The 13,092-nt window shown below is 44.6% G+C and overlaps 1 protein-coding gene across 6 annotated transcripts in view; it reads right to left on the bottom strand.

The window, feature by feature from the left end:
• Positions 1-12,716, bottom strand: part of SLC41A1 (solute carrier family 41 member 1) — a 34,478-nt gene extending 21,762 nt beyond the window's left edge. The window contains exons 1-15 of one of the 6 annotated variants that reach the window (XR_008210185.1): positions 12,494-12,716; positions 11,930-12,016; positions 11,140-11,372; positions 10,125-10,211; positions 9,605-9,738; positions 9,066-9,185; positions 8,399-8,474; positions 8,112-8,173; positions 7,808-7,886; positions 6,708-6,779; positions 5,310-5,478; positions 4,500-4,599; positions 3,571-3,730; positions 2,791-2,850; positions 2,048-2,708 (exon numbers count right to left, since the gene is read on the bottom strand). Coding sequence is in view for 2 of the 6 variants with exons in the window: in XM_052698485.1 (XP_052554445.1) it covers positions 3,601-3,730; positions 4,500-4,599; positions 5,310-5,478; positions 6,708-6,779; positions 7,808-7,886; positions 8,112-8,173; positions 8,399-8,474; positions 9,066-9,185; positions 9,605-9,738; positions 10,125-10,211; positions 11,140-11,372; positions 11,930-12,016; positions 12,494-12,698 (1,554 nt within the window). In the remaining 4 variants the exon portion in view is untranslated. Of the gene's footprint in view, positions 1-2,047; positions 3,731-4,499; positions 4,600-5,309; positions 5,479-6,707; positions 6,780-7,807; positions 7,887-8,111; positions 8,174-8,398; positions 8,475-9,065; positions 9,186-9,604; positions 9,739-10,124; positions 10,212-11,139; positions 11,373-11,929; positions 12,017-12,493 lie in introns of those variants that run through there. The other 5 variants (XR_008210183.1, XR_008210184.1, XM_052698485.1 and 2 more) reach the window with 5 other exon arrangements.
• Positions 12,717-13,092: the final 376 nt, after the last annotated feature.

The raw sequence follows: 13,092 nt of genomic DNA, 5'->3' as shown, positions 1-13,092 counted from the left end.
GTTTCTGAGTGCCAGCAAGCAACTCTGCCACTGCTGAGGACTGCATGCAGTGCAAAGGTCAATGCTGGATTCATCCTCCAAGCTCCTCAGTGAACGACAGAATGGCTTAGGTTGGAAAGGACCTTAAAGACACCCAAATTCCCCACCGTGGGCTGGCTGCCCCCACAGCTCAGGCTGCCCAGGGCTCATCCAGGCAGCACCTCCAGGGATGGGGCACCAACATTTCTCCATGGCCTCACTCTGAGTGAAGAATCTGCCCCCTCACATCTACCTTAAACTCCTTGTTCTGTGGCACTGACAAGAGCAGGGCTCGGTGATGGACACAGCCTGCACTGTGTTCTCATAGCACCTGCTTGAGCAAATAGATTCACCAATGAAACAGCAATCAAAATGGCAAAGAGAAGCCAAAAGCATGGACCAAATGTAAGGCTGGAGGGAAACAACTCTGTAAACACCTTGTTCCTGCATTCTTCTTCAGCCCCGTGCCTGAACTCTGCGTGGTCACTGAGGAATCAAAATAAACCATGTTGTTTTAAATAGATGCTAGCAACAGAGTTTGCTTTAGACAGTGCAGGCGTGGAGCACGACCTTCTCACCATCCTACTGCAGGCACATATGACCCTCCATCAGCTGGGGTGCCAGCAAGCAGGCTGCTACTTCTGAACAACAGACCTGCTGCTCTGAGAAACCACTGTCAGAAGAATGGCAGCTTTGTAAACTTGCCTATAAAGAAGGAAGTTACCATGGCTTTAACACAGGAACCTGTTAATGTACTGGAATCTGACTAATGCAAACAGCATTCACAACCCTGGTAGATACAACGCCAAGTTACGTGTCTTCAGAATAGAAAATCAGGCTTTTAATTCTCTGATGAATCAGAGGTAATTGCCCTGAATGACCACAGCACTGTGACTCATTACAAAAAAAAAAGAGCCAGAGCTATCAATCTGTATTTGTGACAGTGTACTTGATATCCCCAAGCAATTCCTTATGTTACACAAAGTATGGGATCTCAGCAGAAAAGGCTGAAGCATCATCCTTAGGTTTTTATTTTCATGGTGACACGAAGATTTCAAACACCACACAGGATGAGAGACGGTTCTGGAGAGCAAATCATATGAACAGAAAAAGGAGCAGGGAAGAAAAACTGCTCTGTCAGAAGAGGTGTGCAGATACCAAACGCTGAGCAGCCCTTCAGAACTGGGCCAGATGAGGTGGCACAGCTGCTCATCAGCTGGGAATACGAAAGCAAAGCTGCTGCATAGAAAAAAAAACAAAGCAGAAATGAACTGGAAAGAAATGGGGAAAGGTGGAAAACGTGCTTTCCACCACTGCATCCTGATGGATGAGGCTTTCAGGTTGAGTGGGTTCAGGTTGCAAGAAAGCTCTGCTGAATATCTGCACGTTGCAGAGGCACCGCATGATGAGCAGTAATTAATGAGGTTCTGCAATGAAATGCATTAGCAAAACCTCATGGCACACATTTGCACGTTACCTGCCAAAAACAACCATGCCTTCCCAGAACTGCTTTGCTCTTCACTTTTCCTTCAGCAGCAAAACGAATCTTCAAATGAATTGCTTTTAAAGAAACAGCCCTCACCAAAGCACAGCTGATGAGTGATTTTTGTTTGGGGACAGGAAATTACAGAAGAACGAAGGATGCTTTATGTCTTTAGGGCTCATTTGCTATTAGAACAGGCAACAAATCCCTCCTAAACACCACCATCTCCACTGCACAACAGCGTGGCCTAAGATAGGATTTTTTGCAACGTGATCCCTACAACAGAATCAGAACAGTTAAGATTGGAAGGGACCACGAGACACCATCCAAGCCTTCACTTTACTACCCAGTAACACATAAACAGAGTTAGCTAATTTTTGTATCAAAAGAACACCAAGGAGGGTACAAAGACTACAGCAGGCTGGAAAATATGTGGACTTGTTTTGATGGAAACTTTGTGACTCGCTCTGCTGTAGAATCAGGTGTGGAAATGATTTCACTGCAATTATAGAGGTACATCATAAAACTAAATAATAACCATGAAAATAATCTGCACTCATTGCTTTATTAGATAAAAGTGCTGATTTGGTTTCAGTTATTTAATAGCTTGAGACAGTTCAGCCCATTGGCAATACTGATAAAATCAGTCTGCAAATCAACAGAAAATGCTGAATGGGTGTCAGGAATCACAGTGCCACTGTTTTTCAGGATACATTCCTGGGTATTTCCTGCACATCCCAGCACATTTTACACTATGAATTAAGAGCAGAACAACCATCCAATTCCAGGGTATCACTCACACTCAGAAAGAGAGACACACATCTCTGCAACAGTGCAACAGCAGAAGGTTCTATAGCAGACTCTGCATGTCAGTGCAAGAAAACAGCCTCCACACAGTCTTTTCTTTGGCTAATGGTCAGTTCTGAATTCTTTAACAAATAACAGTAATTCCAACTGAACAGACTGTTGAGGCCAAGAGAACGTTTAACCCTTTAGTGTCAGCAAAGACAGGTGTGCTAGTGCAAGAAGAAGTAAAAACACAGGCATTATCAATGGCCTGTGCACATTAGACTTCCCAGAGAGCGGAGTCAGTAGAAGCAGCAGGTAAAGCAAGGAGTGGAAGAGCAGGCCATGAAGGTGGAGAGAAAGCTCTGCTCCCTCTGAGCTGGAGGAAATGGGAGAGCTTCACCATCTTTCACAAAGTTCTCTGGGGAAGAAAAGAGGAATGCTATAGGAAGAGATTCAGTGAAAAAAGGAACAGGATCATCAGACAGTTCTGTTTAGTTTACCTGTTCAAAGCCACGTTTCCTTACTCAGACACTCAGCATCACAACATGTCCTGGGCCTCACTAAAGAGACAGTCACAGAAAAGAGAGGAAAAAACGTTTCTAGCACCACACAGATCAGAGCAACTCATGTTAAAGCAACATTGCTAAACCCCTCAAAGCTCGGCATTTTAAGCTACAATCAGAGATCAGTCAGAAAACAGCAGCATCAAATTCACCCTGGCATCACCTGAGAGCACCACTGATGCTGGTTAAAAGATCAGCTGGGAAAGGAGCCCATCTCACCAGCAGTGCAACAGCCTCTTAGTGCAGCTGTATCCAACGACATCCCACCTCCACCCCATCATGTTCTCTTCACTGAGCTTCTCACAGGCACATTTGTTTCATTAGTGAAAACTAATTAGCTGTAAAAGACAACTTTGACGTTGGCAGATCAGCCTCTTTTAAGGATGCGTGAATGACTACAAATCGCAGCTTCGACTTTTAAGCGACTTCCAATTTCAGAGGCTTAAAGACTGGGGAAAAAAAAAGAGGCTGAAAAAATTAATAACATCAGATTAATGGCTGCACGTAAGGGCAGGAATGCACAGAAATCTGGGTGGTTGTGTTTTGTCCCTATTCTTATCACTGAACAGCAAACTGTATGTTTGCCTGGAGCTGCAAACCAGCAGTGTTTCCATCTGTATGTAAACCACAGTATGTACAACCAAACTCCAGACATCACTCAACGTGCAACACACAACTGCTGCTTATGGCCCAGAGCTCTGCCATCCCAAAGTCCACCTCAGCAGCTGCTCCTCTTGGGTTTTTGTCTCACAGCTCATGAGAGTTTGCGTGAGGCTCCGGAAGCTCGTCAACATCGCAGTTCTTAATGAGCTGAAAGAGAAACTCGACCTGTTTCTCATAACTCTCAATTGAGATTCTCTCATTCAACCCATGGATCCTGGTAGAAAGAGAAGAATGTTTTTCACTCCAACTTGCATTTGTGACCCACCTGCACATACCCAGCACCTACTTGCCACCTCATTAAGCAACGCTCAGCACAAAAACACAGCAACAGATGCCAATAATACTGCAGTGTCTGTTGCTCAATCTAACTGAAATAATTTACTGATCCTAAGGCTCACAGCACAACTAAACTCACGATGTACATGGAAAAGAAAACTTATCCCAACTCTCTTCCCACCTCCTGACCATTCATATCCCTGTCCCACATAGCTATCAAAGCATTACAGCACTCCTGTGACACCTGCACCTCAGCAAGATGATAAATGGACACAAAGAAACAATCCTTTGCATGTTGGAGTTCTTGGTTATTGCTTTACCCCAGAAAATCTAACTTTAAGGTGCAAACAAATTCAGTGTCCAAACACTGAACTCTTAAGGCCAAGCACCAGAACGATACCTTTCACACTGCAGCACAATCTAAAGGAGCCAGTCAGCCTCACTGTATTGCCAACACCTGAATGAGGTCTCGCTCACATTTAGAGTAAAGAAGAGTAAGGGCTAACACTCTCTCAGTGTAATTACCACCCCCTATTTGTGCAGCACCCAAATATGCAGGAAATGGGTGGCCTTACAGAACGTGCAGCAACACCAGCACCACGCCAAGGTACACAAGGCTGGGTTTCCTTCAGCCTAAAGCATATCAATTCTCTCTTTCTCTACTCCCCACCCCAAACAGCTGCCCACATGCAGACAGAACACGGTACCTGGGAAGATCATCTGACTTCAAGAGCACCGGGTTGAATCGATAAATGGCACCTGTGACGTTAGTGAAATGCCTGCTGTCTGTGTTTCCAATACACGTGCCTGGAAAACAAACCTCAGGTTTACTGTGCAGGGCAGCAGCAATTTAATGACTCACACTTTTTTCCCCAGGAGAAAGGAAAGGCGTCTGATTACAGTTCTGTGTGACACTGAACTGCATCAAAATCAAAAATCACTGAGAACAGTTTGTTGGAACGTCCTGGAAGAACAGCATTCTCTCCTTCATGGAGAAGAGGAAGTGAACATATGATTCAGTCATTCTAAGAACAGCTGTGATACCAAACCTGCACCAAAGTTCAAGCTTCAAACTGCAGTCCAACAAATAGTACAGAAATAGAAAGGAGCTGCAAGGGAAGGGGCTGGGATCATAAGGAACAATACAGAAAAGTAGGAATGGCTTTGCTAGCTCTGGAAACAATAAAAGAAGAGCTAAAGAAAGAAGACCTCCTACTTTCCCCTCACAATTCCTTTCTTCCCTGAAGAGATTCCTTTGTGTGTGCAGAGAGTCAAATTCAAGGCTCATTGTTCCTGCCGGTTTCCTGTTTGCTTTTTTACTTCCAGCACTAAAAACTAACATAAAACTTGAAAACATAAAGAGGGAACTGAGTAAAAGAGGAAAAAACAGCTGCTTCCAGTAGTTAACAGCTGGGGTGGAGAAACAGAAAATGGAAACAAGGCAATACTGGGAGGTGGGGGAGAGAAAAGCAGGGAGGAAGCTGAAGAGGAAATAACTGTCATGTGCTTGTTGTTACCTGGGACGACACTGTCAACATTTGGGAAAGTATCCAGAATGGTTCTTTGAAAAACATGGACTCCAAAGGTCTGGTCATCCCACGGGCTGATGGGAAGGGGGTCAAAGGCCTCTACAACATCAATCTTCACTCTGTCATCAGCAACCGTGTTTCTAACTGTCTCTAGCACCTATGGGTAAATGACAGAGATTAATAATAATAAAGAGAAGAAAGAAGTGAGAGCATCTCTTCTAGATGTCAATATACTACTTTGCAGATGTTTCCCTATGCACTGCTAACTTTTGCTCCAAACACAGATGCAGAATTAGGAAATGGTGTGGCAGCCTCTCTTCCTTTACTGGGAGGATGGCTGACATTCAAGCAAACATTTTTGTCTCAGTGCAATCAGATGCACATCACTGCCTCGAGGTGTTCCTCAACTACTTCAGCTCTGACAGCTTGTTGCCCCTCTCCTTACTACTTTAATCCAGAACAAGCTTCCAGAAAATACAAACTTCCAGAGGTTTTGGAAGGGAAGACACGACTTTTTGATAATTTATCACAGCTGTCCTTGGCTGAGCAGGAATGTCCAGCCTGGAGCATGCAAGGCTCACACATCCTCACAAGTCACAAGTCCTAAGCTTTATTCCATTCCAAAATCACATTTAATGCAATATGCTCTTTGGCACAAGGAACCTTTTGAAATCTGCTCAGTGTAATTGCAAGACACGATTCCAAGTTCAGTCTGCCTCTTGATCTGTTCCACATTCAGAAAATACTTGGAATCTGTACAGCATTTCTGAGAAGGTTGTTCTGAATAAACTCTATTCCGCTCATAAGCAGGTCAGCTTTGCTGACTTGTACTGCACTCCTAAAAACAATACCCAGAACAGAGCCTGACTGAAGCAAACATACCCAAATGTAGTGCAGTACTGAGGCTAAGTGAGGAAAAGGCAATAGAAAACAATGCACTTTGCACTCTATCTCAGAGGAGAAAGGACAGGAGGTCAGCTGCACTTCTGACAGCCTCCAAAAAGGAGCAGCCCCCAGACCTTCCCATGAAGAGAGATGAAAAGAGTGTTCTGACATCTACTGCCACAAGGGCTAAGTTAATTTCAGATGGCAGAGCTTCACTTTGCTGTGGAGGGATGGAGAGGAATGGGGAGGACACTCACGTGCCTGTATACCAAGGCACTGCATTCCCACATCCCATGTCTGAGCTGTGTTCTGTGTGGTTCTCAAGTAGAATACACTCAAAAGCTTGGAAGGCAGAATGCAAGACAGCATGGAGAAGCATTAAAACAAAAGGAAGCTTCCAGTCAGCAGAGCAGCCATTAGTTATCTGTTTCAAAGGTAGAAAGAAGTAAATTATTTGAGATGAGAGCAAAAAAGAATGAATAACTGTGCAGGCAGGAATACCTCCATGGCCTTCTCTGCAGAGTGGATCCGGAAGTTCACAGTCGCTCTTGCAGATGATGGGATGACATTGAGCTAAAAGAAAAAATAAATGTATCAGAACATAAAAGGAAGGTTAGAAACAGATTAGGAAGGCAGCTGCAAACTCAGAAACTGCTCAGTGATGCTGGGCCTCTCAGGTGGATGCGTCACTCCATTTCCACTGGTACCAATACAAGATCTGTTTTGTACCCAGCATTCAAATGCTGCCTCTCAGTTACAATGCAGATAAATACAAAAATAAACAGCCATTGGGTCAGTGAAAAAATGAAGCCAGCTGCTACACAAAAGCTTTCCTCCTATGATGAGACACTTGCCTTCAGAAACTCAGCATTGAGAAATTTCAGGCAGCTTTTTTTCAGTATTTTTCCTTTTATGGCCACATTATTTCTTTTCAGTTATGGGCCATGTTGTGTCTTCACTAAAATAAGTAACTTCCTCCACAGAATATTTGAATTTTGTTGAAAACAACAGAAGAAATCAGTGTTACTTCTCTTGTGGCCACTCAGTGTCACTGTTCAGCCACTGTATCACTCCTGCATCAGGGACACACCAAAAGCCCTGTTTATTTTCCAGGGCTGTAATATTTTTAGGCAGCTACACCTCTTTATCAGGGCAAAATCTGCCTCTGTCAGCCAGAACTTGTTTTCTCTCAGTCCAAGGTGCATGCTAACCCTCCTCAAATGATGGTAAGAGCCTGACCTATGCTCACAAAAGCAAGTTCCCATCTAGGCGAGGGAAGCAGCTGTTTCTGTTCACATCCACAATACTTTGTGTGGTTTCTTATCTATCCTAAAATGTAAACAATTGTAATGTTGGCTTACAAATGTCTCTTTGTGACAGATTTCAGATACTTCAGACAGGAAATAAGTTGCAACTGCAGCTTAATTCAAGTCATGCCCGAAGTAAGAACCAGACTGGTTGTGACAGCACACAGGGTGTGAGATTAGGGCTGTACTGATCTTACAATTAGATGTATGCAGACAGAAACTGAAAGTCCCAACTGCCCCATTATACTAAACAAATAATAATAATAATGACAAACATTATCAAGATGAAGCTACCTTGATTCCTGCGTTAAACATTGTGACTGCTGTAGTAGTTCGAATCAAGGCATTAGTGGAAGGTTTCCAGGCAAGAACTCTTACAAAAAGAAAAGAATCATTTTTCAAAGACATTTCCTTAACAGAAGCACCACATTTACATAGGGAACAAGCTGAACTGAGGCCTGTTTAATTAACAAATTGCTTAAAAGCACTGACTTTAAATGGTGTGACTGATTTCCTGGGATGACCAGAAATCAGTTTCTGACAAGCCTCCGTTTCTTACAAGTGAGACTGAGTGTTCAGCAAGGATATGAATTCTTACCTGCTGACAATAGGTGAAAACAGCCAGAGATTGCTCATGATGAGATTGAGAGGAAAACTGAACTAAGTGGAAGAAACAGAACCAGACATTAGTAAGTTTCTAGCCGTCAAGATGACACGCTCATGCATGTGAAACAAGGCCAACAGGACAAACTCACAGCGTGGGATAAATGCCAGCTTCAGTCTTCTTTCCAAGAATTACATAACTGTGCTCCAAGCTCATATGCTGAGTTACTCTTCACTTAGCAATATGAAAAACTGGGAATTAAATGATGGCTCTTTCCTCACCTCTGATGCAAGGTGCTCCATAGTCAGGAGTTCCGGACCATGGCCGAACAGATTGCGCATGGGATTCTGCTCCAGTCTAAGGCAAAGCAAATCAACACTGGCAATTAAAACAGTCTTTGGCTGTTACTGCTTCAGAAGGCTGATGGGGATTTGGTTTCTAAAACCTATCTACGTATTGGAGATGTAACCATACTTTCATCTGTGAACACAGCTCTGCTGCACATTTCTGACCATTCCAGCCACATGCAAACATTTCCTTTCTAGACCAACTGAAGAAATGTAGAGGCCTGACTCTTATGAAGAACACATGAAAATCTATTTTAAAATGACACCACAGATGAGGTTTATCTGCAATATGTACCTACCAGTCAGTGTGCTACCCACAGAGATATGTAATGAGAAGATTTACTCAGCTTCAGGATAAAACATTCTAACACTACATCATGTTGATTGGTTTGGACAATTACCAGCTACACACTCCAGACATTTGGCTATTGTCCCTTTGCTGGGCATTGTGTTTCTGCCCTTCAAAGTGAGCTGCCAACTTCAGCTTCAAATCTGTAAGGGGAATTTGCTAAATACTCTAAAAGCAAATATTACAAAAGCAAGTCAAATATCAACGCCTGGGGAACCTGTCTTTGATGTCAGACAACAGGGGAGCTCTCACCTGGACATCGCTGTTGCAAGAATGCCAATACTTGTCTCTTTTGGAGGGAAGGATGAATGCCCTGGCTCTTTTTCCAAGGTGAAGTTCAGTGTTATTGAACCTTTTTCTGTGACAGCAATTCTGGCCAAATACAAATAAATGATTGATGCAACTCCAAACACACATGCACAGAGCACAGGTAGAAGAAACTAGCCTGTATAGTTCTAGCATTACATGAAACACTGTAGAAGCTGCAATGACAAATTCTCAGCAATCTTTAAACATTTGGAGGTCTGATATCTTGGCTTCTCCTGTGAACAGACTCTACAGCATACAATTAACACTCCTGCATCAGATAAGCAGAACATTCTGCTTTTGTCAGCACAGCTGCGATGGACAGCAAGCAAACCAAAGGCCCTTTGCTCTCTGTCATTTCAGCAATGCCAACACTGCCTCATGCCTTGAAAACATTTTGGTGACATTAGCAAAGTCATTTCTAACACATAATTAGTGGAAATGAATCATTTTCATCACAATGATTCTTTTCCTCTTTTACTTACAGAGCTACTGGCTTCTTCACGCCCGCAATGATGCCGTCCAGGACAGCGCTTCCCTCATCCAGCAAGAAGGAGAGTTTCACTCCTCTGGATTCCAGCAGAGCTGCCATCTTCACTGCTCCCTTCCGACCAAACACCTGTGAAAAACCAGTCAGGAAATGGCAAAGTTTAGCCACATCACAGGGAAGAATGCTGGAAAGCATTCATCACCTGCAACAACCAAGCCAATCTTTGGCCAGCTTGCCATGCCTTATTACACTCCCAAGTTCTTCCACTTCTGCAATCAGAAAAGAACTTGAAACAACACTCTGCTGCCTTCTTTTCTCATTGCTCATTACACCAAATCCCATCAACGTCACTTAAAGCCAAACAATCAATACGTAACTATGAGCACGAGCCTGACAGTATCTACACACACAACAAAGAACAGGAAGGATTTTCTAGGTGAACAAGGTTTAAAGAAATAAGACTTGCTATGTACATGCCAAACAAGTAGTCATCTAGCCAGAATGAAAGAAAATACCTCTTCATCATGGCCAATGCCAACATAGAAAGACCTGCGGGGTCTGTAATTTCTTCTCAGTAAGAATTCTAGAGCTTGCAGAATGCCCTGCAGAAAAGAAACACGTAAACCCACCTCAGAATATTTTACTACTTTATGGTGTTAATGGGAGAATAAGTGCAAAAGATTGTAATGTAACAGAAAGGAACCACAATGTGTTCTCAGCCTGAAAGCACACTTTCTCCTGCTCAAAACGGAGTATTTACTTCTTCAGCTCCTGCTGATGACATTCATATTCTCAAGTAATGCCTCAGGCTTGATGTAACACAGCATCAGTCTATGCACACACACTACAGTGCAGGCTTGTTCTTCCAACTGATGAAGTCAGGAACAAACTGCATAGAAAGCACAATGCTTTTCATCATCCAAGGACTCCACTGCTCCTTTAAATTGTCCATCCTTTACACAGCCTGGCTCTGGCTTGAGCTACCAATCCCATTTATGTTAAGGAGCAACATGTTTCATACAAAAAGTACTAAGGTAGAAACAGAAGAATGAGAAATTTACTCCGAAATGAAATGAAATCTACCCTTTGCCCCTTTGCCATATTTTTCCATTTCCCTTGTCTTTTAAACTACAGTTTTCTGTTAGTTTGTCATTTTTAGCAGAAATTTACATCACCTCAACCTCACAAGCAACCACCTCATCTTTTCCACCACAACCACTGATTTCTATTGTCCATCTGTGGGATCATTTGTGCAGTTCACAGTAGGAGGGAGTGTCAAAACAAAATCATTCAACCAAACACATCTGCATCTGTAAATACGTTTTTCTACACCTTGAAAGAGACCTCACTGTTTTCTTCAGTAATAGAAGACCACCTCGCTTCATCTCTAGGAAAAGCTGGGGAGAAACTGCAGGGCTCAGGAATTTTCTTAGGAAAGAAGGGCAAAAGAGATAACGTGGTCAATCTCAAGAGAGCACATTCCTTCAATTTGCCTTTTCCTCTCTCTGAAATATTACCAAGAAGACGTACAATGGCAGAGTTTTTGTTGTCCAGAGTTCCTCGTCCATAGATGAAACCTTCATGCTCTGCAGCTGAGAAGGGAGGGAAATCCCAGCCCTCAGGGGGAGCAGGCACAACATCCATGTGTGCAAGCAGCATGTAGGGCATCAATTCAGAGTCAGAACCCTGAACTGTGAAGAGGTGGCTGTACTCCCCAACGATTTCATGCTGAATGAACTTGGAAGAAAACACAGCTGGGAAGACTGTTTGGAAGAACAGATAAATAAAAACACAAGAAAAAGAAAAATCAGTGCTAACTTCCAATTGTATCCCTGTACAGCCCATGGAGCAGTCAGATGTTTTCGATGGGCTCAACAAACTTGCTCCAGGAAGCAGATGTGCAGCTTCATTCTCACACTCTGACCAACCCATTTGGGCTCCTTTTTTGGGATTTTTTTAAGGAAAAATGGGAACTGTCATCCATCAGTGCTGCAGCTGTTTTACAGCAATGATGGAGCTGCCAGTTAGGCTGAAACAGTACCTTATTTTTTTTTTACGGCAAAGTCATTTTACAAACCACTAAAAAAGGGCATCTGAACTTTTTATTTGCTAGCTTTGGCTGTTGGTGTATCCTTGATAGAATCATAGGATAGCCTGGCTTGAAGAGGACCACAACGCTCATCCAGTTCCAACCCCCTGCTGTATGCAGGGTCGCCAACCACCAGACCAGGCTGCCCAGCGCCACATCCAGCCTGCATGTGCTACTCCACTGTACAGCAAAAAGGAATAGCAGGGATGACTAAGGATGAAAGCTTAATACCTTTCTGAAGGTAATCCCCAAATTCTGCCATGGCGGTTGCATTTAAGTCCTCCGGAGATACGGAAACAGTCGGGATTTTCACAGCACCTACGGTCAAACAAAACAGAGATCAACTGACGTTGGAATCAGACCGGCACTTCAAAAGGCAAAGCAATATTTACATTCCTTGGCATTTTTGAGGTTTTACAGATTGTTTCACAGCTCAGGGAAGGGTGGCCTCAATGGGAAGGACAGGCGCCCTTTAGCTCAGCTGTGTCTGCTGCATTTCCCTTCTGTTTCAGACTTTTTTTTTCCCCCCCACAAAACCGGAACATATTTTGTTTTTTCAGCCCGATGGCTGTCATTAGGGATGGCACTTCTACTAAGGAAACCGACTCCTTGCCCACACAGCGTTCTGGCAGATAGTTGGGAATTCACATTTCCAGCGGCAATGCAATCAACCCACAAAGCCTCATCGCCAAACAATGCTTTCCTTGCTCAATCTCAGCCCTCCGCCTCACACACAACAGACCCTCCAACACCGAACCCTGCTGGGCAGCCCGGGGCTCTCGAAACGCCCCTCACCTCGCAGCGTTTCCTTCATTTCCAACCTCTCTCCGATACTGAAAGCGGCCGTTCCCCCGCGCCGTGCCCACAGCCGCGGGATGGCCGGGGATCGCAGCGCGTAGGTGCGGATCAGCACCGCTGCCGTCAGCGCCAGCAGCGCCGCGCAAAGCCCCGTAGCCGCCGCGCACAGCGCCGCCCGCCACCGCCCGCAGCCACCCGCCATGACCGACGGACTTCGACCGCCACCGCCTCCCGCTCTCGCTAGGAGGCTGACGGACGTGACCGCGGACCAATGGCCGCGCGGCTGCTCGAGGAGTTGGCCAATGAGAGGCGCGGTCCCGCCCTCTGCGTGAGGTGTCTTGGGAGTTGTAGTTGAGCGCTGTTGGTGTGGAGTGCAGTGCTTTACTCCTGTGCGTGTGCGCGCTCCGTGAAAATTGAGCTTTTTATCCAGCAGTGAGCTGAGCCACGGGGCTGCTGGCAATGTGACAGAGTGATGTGGTGAGAAACGGGTGTCTCTGTGGGGGAGCAAGCCGCGCTGTGGCGGCAGGAGATGGCTGGCAGCAGCAGGCCTCATCCTGAGGGGATTCTGACCTTCAGGAGGTTCAGAGCTCAGGAGG

Source organism: Tympanuchus pallidicinctus, unplaced genomic scaffold (genome assembly GCF_026119805.1).
Source record: "Tympanuchus pallidicinctus isolate F22 unplaced genomic scaffold, pur_lepc_1.0 scaffold32, whole genome shotgun sequence".
In the NCBI taxonomy this organism is placed as follows: Eukaryota; Metazoa; Chordata; class Aves; order Galliformes; family Phasianidae; genus Tympanuchus; species Tympanuchus pallidicinctus.
The sequence above is the reverse complement of the archived record's forward strand: the minus strand, read 5'-3'. Positions and strand labels throughout refer to the sequence as shown.